We start from the raw sequence: 13,092 nt of genomic DNA, 5'->3' as shown, positions 1-13,092 counted from the left end.
TTTAGGAGTAATAGTAAATGCAGATTATCAATCTTTACATATAAATTAAATTATGTTCCTTTATTAAAAAGGATTAAAATGGATTTGATTAAATTGAATGATCTTCCATTAACATTAATTGGTCAAGTAAATTGCATTAAAATGAATATTTTTCCTCGAATCCAATATTTGTTTCAGTCAATACTATGTTTACTTTCAAAGGGTTTTTTTTCAGGATCTGAATAGAGAGGTACAGGGGTTTATATGGAAAGGAAAATTAGCACGAATAGCTTTGCACAAACTTACATGGAAATATGCATTAGGTGGACTTCAGTTACCTCATTTTCAAAATTATTATGAAGCAATCTCATTCACAGAACCTCCTATCCACTCGTCAAACTAACAAATCCCCAATCACCATAGCTCTCCTCATCTCTCCTCTTCCCTTCTGAGCTGAGGGGCCAGTCTCTGTGCCAGGTAGATCATTCCCCCAACACTATCTAAATTGATATACTCGTTGATGAGGGGAATGCCCACAGGGGTTCTCTGCTCTGTTTGCCTCTTCCCCTTCCCTCTCCTAACAGTCACCCAGCTTCCTACCTACTGACCTTTAGGGTGAATGTCTCCCTGAAGCTCCTCTCTATGACTGCCTATACCTCCTGAATGATCCAATGTTCATCCAGCTCCTGTTCCCTATCCCAGTCTCCCAGGAGCTGCAGATGGATGCACCTCCTGCACCCAGGGACAATTGTCCAGACTTCCCACATGCTGCAATCAGAGTGTTCCACTTCCCTAGCTGCTGCCTCCATTATCTCTTTCTTTGGCTTGGCTTCGCGGACGAAGATTTATGGAGGGGGTAAAAGTCTACGTCAGCTGCAGGCTCGTTTGTGGCTGACAAGTCCGATGCGGGACAGGCAGACACGGTTGCAGCGGCTGCAGGGGAAAATTGGTTGGTTGGGGTTGGGTGTTGGGTTTTTCCTCCTTTGCCTTTTGTCAGTGAGGTGGGCTCTGCAGTCTTCAAAGGAGGTTGCTGCCCGCCAAACTGTGAGGCGCCAAGATGCATGGTTTGAGGCGATATCAGCCCACTGGCGGTGGTCAATGTGGCAGGCACCAAGAGATTTCTTTAGGCAGTCCTTGTACCTTTTCTTTGGTGCACCTCTGTCACGGTGGCCAGTGGAGAGCTCGCCATATAACACGATCTTGGGATGGCGATGGTCCTCCATTCTGTAGACGTGACCCACCCAGCGCAGCTGGATCTTCAGCAGCGTGGACTCGATGCTGTCGACCTCTGCCATCTCGAGTACTTCGACGTTAGGGATGAAAGCGCTCCAATGGATGTTGAGGATGGAGCGGAGACAACGCTGGTGGAAGCGTTCTAGGAGCCGTAGGTGGTGCCGGTAGAGGACCCATGATTCGGAGCCGAACAGGAGTGTGGGTATGACAACGGCTCTGTATACGCTTATCTTTGTGAGGTTTTTCAGTTGGTTGTTTTTCCATACTCTTTTGTGTAGTCTTCCAAAGGCGCTATTTGCCTTGGCGAGTCTGTTGTCTATCTCATTGTCGATCCTTGCATCTGATGAAATGGTGCAGCCGAGATAGGTAAACTGGTTGACCGTTTTGAGTTTTGTGTGCCCGATGGAGATGTGGGGGGCTGGTAGTCATGGTGGGGAGCTGACTGATGGAGGACCTCAGTTTTCTTCAGGCCAAACATTTTGGCAGTTTCCGCAAAGCAGGACGTCAAGCGCTGAAGAGCTGGCTCTGAATGGGCAACTAAAGCGGCATCGTCTGCAAAGAGTAGTTCACGGACAAGTTTCTCTTGTGTCTTGGTGTGAGCTTGCAGGCGCCTCAGATTGAAGAGACTGCCATCCGTGCGGTACCGGATGTAAACAGCGTCTTCATTGTTGGGGTCTTTCATGGCTTGGTTCAGCATCATGCTGAAGAAGATTGAAAAAAGGGTTGGTGCGAGAACACAGCCTTGCTTCACGCCATTGTTAATGGAGAAGGGTTCAGAGAGCTCATTGCTGTATCTGACCCGACCTTGTTGGTTTTCGTGCAGTTGGATAATCATGTTGAGGAACTTTGGGGGACATCCGATGCGCTCTAGTATTTGCCAAAGCCCTTTCCTGCTCACGGTGTCGAAGGCTTTGGTGAGGTCAACAAAGGTGATGTAGAGTCCTTTGTTTTGTTCTCTGCACTTTTCTTGGAGCTGTCTGAGGGCAAAGACCATGTCAGTAGTTCCTCTGTTTGCGCAAAAGCCGCACTGTGATTCTGGGAGAATATTTTCGGCGACACTAGGTATTATTCTATTTAGTAGAATCCTAGCGAAGATTTTGCCTGCAATGGAGAGCAGCGTGATTCCCCTGTAGTTTGAGCAGTCTGATTTCTCGCCTTTGTTTTTGTACAGGGTGATGATGGTGGCATCACGAAGATCCTGAGGCAGTTTACCTTGGTCCCAACAAAGCTTGAAAAACTCATGCAGTTTGGCATACAGAGTTTTGCCGCCAGCCTTCCAGACCTCTGGGGGGATTCCATCCATACCTGGTACTCTGCCACTTTTCAGTTGTTCGATTGCCTTATATGTATCATCCAGGGTGAGGACCTCATCCAGCTCTAGCCTTAGGGGCTGTTGAGGGAGCTGGAGCAGGGCACTGAAAAGAGATTGGAAGTGTTCTGACCATCGGTTGAGGATGGAGATCTTGTCGCTGAGGAGGACTTTGCCGTCTGAGCTGCGCAGCGGGCTTTGGACTTGGGGTGAGGGGCCGTACACAGCCTTTAGAGCCTCGTAGAAACCCCTGAAGTCGCCAATGTCCGCGCTGAGCTGGGTTCGTTTGGCGAGGCTAGTCCACCACTCATTTTGGATCTCCCGGAGTTTGCGCTGAAGATGGCTGCATGCGCGACGGAAGGCTTGTTTCTTCTCTGGACAGGACGGCTTTGTAAGGTGAGCCTGGTGGGCAGCTCGCTTCTTTGCCAGCAGCTCCTGGATTTCCTGGCTGTTTTCGTCAAACCAGTCCTTGTTTTTCCTGGAGGAGAACCCCAGTACCTCTTCAGTGGATTGCAGTATGGTAGTCTTCAACTGATCCCAGAGGGTTTCAGGGGACGGGTCCGTGAGGCGGGTTGCATCGTCGAGCTTTGCTTTGAGGTTTGCCTGGAAGTTTCCTCTCGCTTCGTCTGACTGCAGGTTTCCAACATTGAACCTCTTTCTGGGGTCTTTACTGTTCCTGGGCTTTGGCTTGAAGTGAAGGTTGAGCTTGCAGCGAACCAGCCGGTGGTCAGTGTGGCATTCCGTGCTAGGCATGAACCTGGTGTGGAGCACATCTCGTTTGTCACTTTCTCGCACCAGGATGTAGTCCAGGAGGTGCCAGTGTTTGGATCGGGGATGCATCCAGGTGGTCTTAAGACTGTCCCTCTGCTGAAAAAGGGTGTTTGTAATGACAAGCCGCTGTTCTGCGCAGAGCTCCAACAGGAGGCGCCCGTTGTCGTTGCACTTGCCGACGCCATGCTTGCCCAAGATTCCTGGCCAGGTTTCTGAGTCTTTGCCGACACGAGCGTTGAAGTCGCCCATGATTACAACCTTGTCAGCTGTAGGGGTGCATTGGATGAGGTTGCGCAGGTTGGTGTAGAACTTGTCCTTTTCTGCTGGTTCCGCCTGGAGGGTTGGAGCATAGACACTGATGAGGGTGATGCGACGCTTGTTTTGAAGGGGGAGTCGCATGGACATGATTCGGTCCGAGAGGCCTGTCGGAAGGTTTTCGAGTTTGGAGGCAATGAAGCTCTTGACCATGAAGCCTACACCAGATAGGCGTCGTTCATCCGAAGGCTTGCCAGATCAGTAGAGTGTGTAGCCCGCGCCGCGTTCTTGGAGGCTGCCTACATCTGCCAGGCGGACTTCACTGAGAGCGGCTATGTCGATGTCAAGTCTGAGGAGTTCATGTGCAATGAGGGCAGACCGACGTTCAGGTCGGTGGCTGTCAGCCTTGTCTAGCATGGTTCTGATGTTCCAGCATGCTAGCTTGAGTTTGTGAGCATCTTTTGAGGGGGAGGACGTGGAGGGGGAGGACATGGAGGGGGAGGACATGGAGGGGGAGGATGTGGACCTGTCCTCGGGCCTGCGCAAAGGAGCTTTTTGGTGGAGTGCAGTGCGCGCAGTACTGGCCCCACCCTTTACACCCATGGTTCGTGTGCCATGGCCGAGCAAGCTGGGACGTGGCAGCGAGGTCCTTGGGTCATAGGTTTTATATCGGAGTGGCCTTCTCCTATTCAGGTTTCTTACCCGGGCTGGAGGGGCCTGCCTCCCCTCCTAGGTCGGTCCATACTGCCCGGACCGGGGCCGAGGCCGCCGCAGCTCACCCTGTGCCTGGACTGGGGCCGCCGCCTCCCACTCTCTGCCCGGATCGGGGCCTCCGCCTGCCTCACTCGACCGAGGCCGGGGCCGCCGTCTCCCCCTTGCTCCTGCCCGGATCGAGGCCGCCGCCGCCTATCCTTACCCTCCTGGAAAAAAATCTCTTTCTCAGCTTCTGCATGCCGAAGCCTCATGAGCCAAAGTCCCACTCACACACTGGATGCTCCACTTGAACTACCCTTAGTTTCATTTGTCACTGCTCCTTATCAGTAGTAGTCCCTTCCACCATTTAACCCTTAAATTGGCTCTGCTCCCTTTTTAAACACACTCACCAAAGCTAGTTCCCAACACACACAGTTCTTCCAAGTCCAGAGCTCGTCCTCTCCAGTGATGGTCCTGAAATTCTATGTTCTATATATCTGTATTTCGGACGGATAAAAAAAATAATTCAGGGCATGATAAACAGTCATCATAACTGCTCTCCACAGCTGAATCAATAATATCTCTTCATGGAGTTATATGTCAAATTTTGTTTTATTGAAGTCCTAGTTCATTGGAGAATTTTATTACATAAAATACACCTTTCCTTAACAGAGAAATTCTTCAATGAGCTAAAGAAAATAATAAGGAAATTCTTATGGAAAGGGGGGAAACAGAGGATAGCACTAGATAAATTAACAGAATGGTATAAACAAGGGGGCTTACAGCTACCAAACTTTAAGAATTATTATAGAGCAGCACAATTAAGATATCTATCAGATTTTTATCAAACAAGGGAAAAACCAGATTGGATCAGATTAGAGCTAGATAAAATAGGGGAGAAGATACCAGAACATTTAAGTGGGATTAAAAGCTGGTGCAACATAGAAGTTCACCAGTACTGCACCATTTGCTCAACATTTGGAAGAAGATTCACGTAGAAAGGAAAAAAAACAAATTACCAACTACCAAAATTATTATTGATGCAAAATCAACTAATCCCCTTCACAATAGATAACCTTTCCTTTAGAGAATGGGAGTGAAAAGGGATCAAAAGAATAGAAAATTGTTTTTTTGGGAAATAATTTATTATCTCTTGAAGAAATGAAGTACAAATATGGTATAACTCATGGTACAATGTTTGCATACCACCAACTGAAAACCTACGTGAAGGACAAATTGGGAAGCAGGCTGAGGTTACCAGAAGGAAGCAGCTTTGAATATGTGATTACAGACACAATGATAATTAAAAGATTTATAGCAAACATGTACATCAAGCTGCAAGAGAAAGAGAATGATGAAATAAGCTATAAACCCAAACAAAAATGGGAACAAAATCTAAACATAAAGATAAAAAATGAAAAATGGGAAAAGCTATGCTCCGGAACTATGAGAAATACAATAAACACGAGGTTACGCATGATACAATATAATTGGTTACACAGGCTGTACACCACGGCCCAAAAGTTAAATAAATGGGACCCAACAGTATCAAATAGATGTTTTCGCTGAAAGAAGGAAACGGGAACAACAGTACATGCAATTTGGGCATGTGAGAAAGTGGAAAAGTTTTGGGAAGATCTAAATCAGGTATTAAATAAAATCACAAAAAGCAACACACCAAAAAATCCAAAGATCTTTCTTCTAAATAATATAAGAAATAAAGAACTATTTGGATGAAGCACAAAAAAGATTTATTATGATAGCCTTAGCTGTAGCAAAAAAATGTATAATTTTTTTGCTACAGAAATCAGAAGAGAGCCTGAGAGTACAGCAATGGTACATAGAAATGAATAAATGTATTCCATTGGAAAAAAATAACATATAATCTAAGAAATAACGTCACAGTAATCGAACAAATTTGGGAACCGTACATGGAACACACAACAGAGAGGTCCTACCACAGACCTCCACCCCCTAAAATGGCAGAATGAGAAGAAGACGAAATGAACTGACCCAATGTGTAAAAGTAGATGACACAATTTTCTTGTTTATTTTCATTGTGTGATGACATTGTTTAATGGGTTTAATGAATCATATATGTTGAACATTTAGTGGGTAGGGAAGGGGGGTGGGAAGGAGGGGGGGAAGGGAGTGGGGAAAAAGGGGAGAAAATGACACTGTGTTTATATTCAAGAGGGAAATGTTTATGGTTAATGCTAATATGGTTCATAGTGTGAAAAATTAAAAAAATACACCTTAAAAATCCTAACTATTGCTACTATTAGTCAGCTTTTCCTTGCCAGTTTTGTTGCCCTGACGTTAACTATGAAATGTGCAGAATACACAGTGTGAGGCATCACATTTTGCAACATTCCCTTGTCAGGTACGAGCAAACCTCCCTGCCAATGAGTTTATAAAGAATTTAGAAGTCAAATTGAATCTCTTAGCTAACCACCACTCCAGAAAAACAGACCAAATCCCCATTCAGATACGCACTGGTGTGATTTTTGATTCATTTATCACAACAACTTGTCTGTTCATTTACTGGAATTCCATACTTTTTCTAGAATTATCCAGTAAATTCCAGCCTGGAATGACAGTGCTCCAAATTTGGACCCCAATTGTTAGCTATGGTAGTTCTAAATAATTTTAACTTGATTTTCCACTCTTTACATTCCGAAAATTCTCTTCATAACCGGATTCCTGTGGTCATTTCCAATTGCCTCCTTTCTGGATTTGCCTGCTCATCTGTGCATCTTTCAGTGACTTTATCTCTCCTCAGGTAGTCCTTTCAAACATGGTCAAAGTCAAAAAATCTTGATAAAAATGAGTTTTGATCAGTGCACCTTAGAATTGCAGTTGAAATCTGCATCTTGAGGTGAACGTCACGATAATACACATCCTAAATCATTTTTCCCACGATAGTCGACAGAATCACAGACACCAATGAGAAGCGTATAGGAAGGAGATAATCAGCTAGTTGAGTAGTGTCACAACAACAATGGTGCACTCAACATTATCAAAACTAATGGACTTCGGCAGGGTGGGGGGAGAATTAGGAACTAGCCCTCATCAAGGGGTCAGCAGTGGAAAGGATTAAGAACATCCAATTCCTTGGTGTAATCATCTCTGAGGATCTGTCAAGGGGCCTCCATGATGATCCAATCATGATGAAGGCTCTTCATAGTTCATGAGGAGTTTGAGGGGATTCGCTATGCCACCAAGGTCTCTTGCAAATTTCGACTGGTGCACCATAGAGAGTATTCTGACCAGTTTTATCACTGGTATGGAGATGCCAATGAACAGGGCAGGAAAAGATGACAGAGAGTTGTGAACCCAGTCAGTGCCATCATGGGCATCAGTCTCCACTCCACTGAGGACATGTACAAGAGGCAGTGTCTTAAGAAAGTAGCCTCTATCTTCAAGGACCCCATCACCCTGGTCATGCCCTCTTCACTCTGCTAACATTGGGGAAAAGGTACAGGAGCGGAAGACAAATACCCAGCACCACAAGGACAGCTTCTTCCCCTCTACCATCAGATTCCTGAACAGACAATGAACCACATACACTGCCTCACTTTCTCTTCTTTTTGAATTAGTTTATTTATTTTTTAACTGTAATTTAGAGCAATATGTGCACCAGTGATGCAGCCACAAAATGACAAATTTTGCAACATGTTCATGACAATAAATTTGATTCTGACTTTGAGCACGTTGTAAATAAGCTGCCTGCACAACTGCAGTGTAACCATGCCGACATCTCACTGTTTCTCCCTTTATTTTCAGAAATTGATATTACCTATTGCGACAATGATACTGACACAGACCCGGACCATTCCCCTGCAGACTGAACTGCTCCTCTGATGCTTTCCACTATGACAATTATGCTTCAAGTTAATGAAATTGACAAAAAGATTGCTAAGTTTTAATTTTAGCCTGTATTTACTATTTTTATTTGTAATAATTTGAATGTATTATTTTCTAAATTAACCTTATTGTATATTAATTCCACTTACAGCTGCTAGGTTTAGTCTGCTGAAGCTGATATTATGTGACTAGCAGTGTTAACTATCACCAATTGCTTTTCCAGTACCATTTTCAAAAGCACAAATTTTGTGAAATGCTAATTGCTGTTGTATGAAAATAAACAGTTTCTGAAAATCCAGTTTTTCAAACCAGTCCTCATTTGTACAGACTGCACCACCTGACCTCCTTTCCTGCTCATGGATTTCTGTTTCCTCATAACTTACCACATTCTCACTTGACCTGATTTGCAGATAAACACTTAACATTAGAGCCCATTGCAGGCCCTTCAGCCCATGATGTTGTGCTGACCTCAACAATCTAAACCTTCCCTACCTAACACCCAAAAGCGTCTGTTTTTCTTGCAACTATGAGTCTGTCTAAGAATCTTTTAAATGTCGCTATTGTACCAGCCTCCATCGTCACCCCTGGCAATGCATTTCAGGCATCTTCTACTCTGGGTTGAAAAAAAATCTTACCCTGACATCTCCCCTAAACTTTCCACCCCTCACCTTAAACTGATGTCCTCTGGTGTTGCCCTGGGAAAAAGGTGCAGGCTGTCTGCTCTCTCTATGCCTCTCAAAATCTTGTTGACCTTTATTAAGTCACCGCTCATTCTTCTATGCTCCAAAAGATTCTGTTAACCTTGCCTCATAAGACACATTCTCCAATTGATGCAACATCCTGGTAAATCTCTTCAGCGCCCTCTTCATACCTTCCACATTTTTTCTGTAATGAGGCGACCAAAACTGAACACAATATTCCAAATGCTGAAAAAACCAAAGTTTTATAAGTGTGTAACATTACCTCTGAATTCAATCACCCGACTAATGAAGGCCACTATACCATAAGGCTTCTTAATCACCCTACCATCCTTGAGAGATCTATGGATTTGGAACCGAAGGTTTAAAAAAAAGTGCTTCAATGATTGTTGTGATTGGCTTATTCTCAAATAATGGCAGAATAAAGAGTAAACTCTTTCCACTGGTGGGAAGGTTGGGGAGCAAGAAAAATCAGCTCATTTTCCATGATCTGAGGGGGCTGTCTGTTGAGAAAGCAGATTTAAGGGGAATTAGATACACTGGATAGAAGATTATTAGAAAAGAGTGAACATAATGGATGCTCATCATCTTATATTTTAATTTTTCCAATACTGTTTAATTTATTTAAAATAAAGTCATAATAAGTGGTTTCACTAATTGTTAGTTTTACAAGGTACAATTTATCTCATACAAAAAAAATATTCATGCCTTTTGTTAGCTTAGTGGTTAACACAACGGATCGACAATGAGATAGACAACAGACTCGCCAAGGCAAATAGCGCCTTTGGAAGACTACACAAAAGAGTCTGGAAAAACAACCAACTGAAAAACCTCACAAAGATAAGCGTATACAGAGCCGTTGTCATACCCACACTCCTGTTCGGCTCCGAATCATGGGTCCTCTACCGGCACCACCTACGGCTCCTAGAACGCTTCCACCAGCGTTGTCTCCGCTCCATCCTCAACATCCATTGGAGCGCTTACATCCCTAACGTCGAAGTACTCGAGATGGCAGAGGTCGACAGCATCGAGTCCACGTTGCTGAAGATCCAGCTGCGCTGGATGGGTCACGTCTCCAGAATAGAGAACCATCGCCTTCCCAAGATCGTGTTATATGGCGAGCTCTCCACTGGCCACCGTGACAGAGGTGCACCAAAGAAAAGGTACAAGGACTGCCTAAAGAAATCTCTTGGTGCCTGCCACATTGACCACCGCCAGTGGGCTGATATTGCCTCAAACCGTGCATCTTGGCGCCTCACAGTTTGGCGGGCAGCAACCTCCTTTGAAGAAGACCGCAGAGCCTACCTCACTGACAAAAGGCAAAGGAGGAAAAACCCAACACCCATCCCCAACCAACCAATTTTCCCCTGCAACCGCTGCAATCGTGTCTGCCTGTCCCGCATCGGACTTGTCAGCCACAAACGAGTCTGCAGCTGACGTGGACTTTTTACCCCCTCCATAAATCTTCGTCCGCGAAGCCAAGCCAAAGAAAAAATTACAGCACCAGTGACCGGGTTCGAATCCAGCCTATCAGAACAGCTTCATCTCACACTCCAAAACTTGACAAGGGGTAAAGGTTGACTGGGCAGCATGGGCTCATGGGCTGGAAGGGTCTGCTGCGTTGCTGAATGTCTACATTTAAATACAATTGCTTGAAATGTCAATAATAAATTAGGAGATAAACCCCAGAGGGGTAGAAACTCCACATGCACTAAACATGTGATCTGGAACCAAAATTTTGAAGCAGAGTTAAATGCTTGCTCAGAAATATAATTGTTACTTGCAACAAAGAATATATTTCTATCCCAGTCCATGACTAAATAAGGCAGCACGATTGACGTAGTGGTTAGTGCAATGCCTTTACTGAGCCAGCAATCAGGATTGGGGTTCAAATCCTATGCTGTCTGTAAGGAGTTTGTACATTCTCCCCGTGGATGCATGGATTTCCCCAGGGGCTCCTGTTTCCTCCCACCATTTGAAACATACCAGGGGTAAAGGTTAATTGGTGTAAATTGGATGGCAAGGACTTGTGGCCCAAATGGCCTGTTATCATGCTGTCTATCTAAATATAAATTTTGCTTTGTTCAATTCCAATAGCTTTGTTCTAGTTCTTTCTCCCAGGTCCATCAGCTAAATACTTGCTGATAAAGCTGAAGGTTCGAAGGTGGGAATGTGCAGATTACAAATGTGTCTGTGAAAACTTCTCACTCTTCCTCATCCTGCATACATGGAGTGAGTGAAACAGCTTGCCAAGTAAAGTGGCATTCAACAAAATCACTCTGCTGGAGAAACTCAGCATCAGTGGGAGGGAATGATTGGTCATCATTTTGGGTTGAAATCCTTCTTCAAGACAAGGTCAGATGGAAAATATAATGAGGCCAAGATGTGAAGGGTTGGACAGGGGGCCAGAAGGGGATTTGAACCAAGGATGATGGACAGATGGGAGGCAGATGCAGTTGATTTACAAGTGCCAGTAGAAAAAAAGTGTTGAGGGAAAGAAGATTCCTTCTAAAAACGTGTATTCTTTGATGGACCAGAAATCTGTGAAACAGGTACAGAGATGTACTTGAAATGGCAGCCATTAGATGTGTAAGTTCAGAGACCACGGAAATTGGTTGCACAATCTGATGAGTCCTAACTCAAGTGATGTGCTTATGATATTATTTCATGTTCTCTGGGCATTAAATGATATCCAGCTGGAGCAACCATCCCCAACTGAAAAGCTTCAACCCTGACACATAGTAAATAACTCGAGAGGCTGAGATTGAGTCACTGATTTACAGGCTTTTATTCCCAATGGGCAAGGACCTCATCCTGTGTCATGACATGGGCTTTCTGGGGAAGGGTCAGGGTGATGGAGGCTTTATACAAGATCAAAAAAGGGAGGGGCCGCAGGTACAGTCACAGGGTGGGGCGGAGCCAGGAAATCAGGAATACAATACAGTTCAGCAGTTCACCACAAACCCTCACCTCCAGTTTAACTTCCAACCTGAATGATCAGCACTCAGAGAAAACACTTAACTTTGTAGGATGTAGTTGTACTAAGAACGCCACAGTAGGGCCTAGATTGGCAGCAATATCTCTGAAGTTCAGGCCACCACCAAGGTTCCTGGCCCTTTGTATGTCAAATCAAAATATGAAAACATAAATACAGACACCCACAGTTCTCCACACGCTGTTGTCAGATAATGTGGCCTTCTGCCCCACAGGAACTAGCTGCATCCTTGTGGCAGCAGTCAAACGGCAAGCACATGGTGATTTCAGATCAATGTGAAGAGAGGGAAAACATATTAAATTCTGATTCAGATTCTGAAATGTTGGAAATACTCAGGTCAGGCAGCATTGGTTCAAAGAAAAACTGAGTTACCATTTCAGCTTTAAATCCCCTTTCTCAGAACTGGGAAAGAGTAAAATGAAAAAATATTAAATGCAGATTTTTACAAGTTATTGAGATTTTATTCCCCCCTGTTGCATTAACATTTGTAAAAGGAAGACTGTGACAATGGTGGAACAACAGTCTGACTCAGATGGTGACAGTAACTATGAACTGCAGCAGAATTTACTCGAGACACAAAGAACATCCATACCTTTACATCCCTGCCTAACTTTCCACCACTTGGACAAGCTGCCAAGTTGCCAACCTGAACTGCATCATTGGCCACTCGGAGAACTCCTGTACAACTGTGTCTAATTGGCACAGAAAAAGTAAGATTACGAAGTTGATAAGGCCAGGTCTCCACAGCCTGACTCTGCTTAAGATATACTAAAAGTTACCATCCAATTGAGCTATCATGTCGTGCAGCGAGCACTGTATCCAGAATCCTGGATTTTCAGCATCTGCCAACTTTTGATCGGATAAGTTGCTTGGTCTGTCCTGTTACACTGCAGTGGTGATTTTAGAAGTAGTGGGAATTTGTTTTCTCATTTTATTTATTTTTTTTACAGATCTTGCAGTCAGAATCCAGGACTTTAAATGTTTTGAAACAAAACTTCAAAACACTTGGCCTTACAACTTGTATAACAAGGTTTGTGGACAAATTTCTACAATTTAATAGATCACCTACATATTTTAAACCTTTTCTTTGCATCATATTTGACTAAGGATACATTCAGCTGATTGTCTGCTAGCACGCTATCTCTGGATGGGTATTCCATGATATTACCAAGCCATTGTCCTAAATAATTGAGAAAATCAACTAAGATGCACCTCAAAGTAGCTTGGAGGAAGTGTGGCAGTTGAGGATTAACTAAATTATATGTTGTACACCAAACCAAGTGCTGTGAAAG

The 13,092-nt window shown here is 44.2% G+C and overlaps 1 protein-coding gene across 10 annotated transcripts in view; it reads left to right on the top strand.

Moving 5' to 3' along the window:
• Positions 1–13,092, top strand: part of dbn1 (drebrin 1) — a 429,629-nt gene that overhangs the window by 411,638 nt on the left and 4,899 nt on the right. For 8 of the 10 annotated variants that reach the window (XR_011345015.1, XR_011345012.1, XR_011345011.1 and 5 more), the window contains one exon: positions 8,027–8,405. Coding sequence is in view for 3 of the 10 variants with exons in the window: in XM_069899281.1 (XP_069755382.1) it covers positions 8,027–8,091 (65 nt within the window). In the remaining 7 variants the exon portion in view is untranslated. Of the gene's footprint in view, positions 1–8,026; positions 8,406–12,750; positions 12,831–13,092 lie in introns of those variants that run through there. The other 2 variants (XM_069899279.1, XM_069899280.1) reach the window with 2 other exon arrangements.

The sequence above is a fragment of the Narcine bancroftii genome, chromosome 9 (genome assembly GCF_036971445.1).
Source record: "Narcine bancroftii isolate sNarBan1 chromosome 9, sNarBan1.hap1, whole genome shotgun sequence".
Taxonomy (NCBI): Eukaryota; Metazoa; Chordata; class Chondrichthyes; order Torpediniformes; family Narcinidae; genus Narcine; species Narcine bancroftii.
Note: the sequence above shows the minus strand (reverse complement) of the source record. Positions and strands in the feature narration are given on the sequence as shown.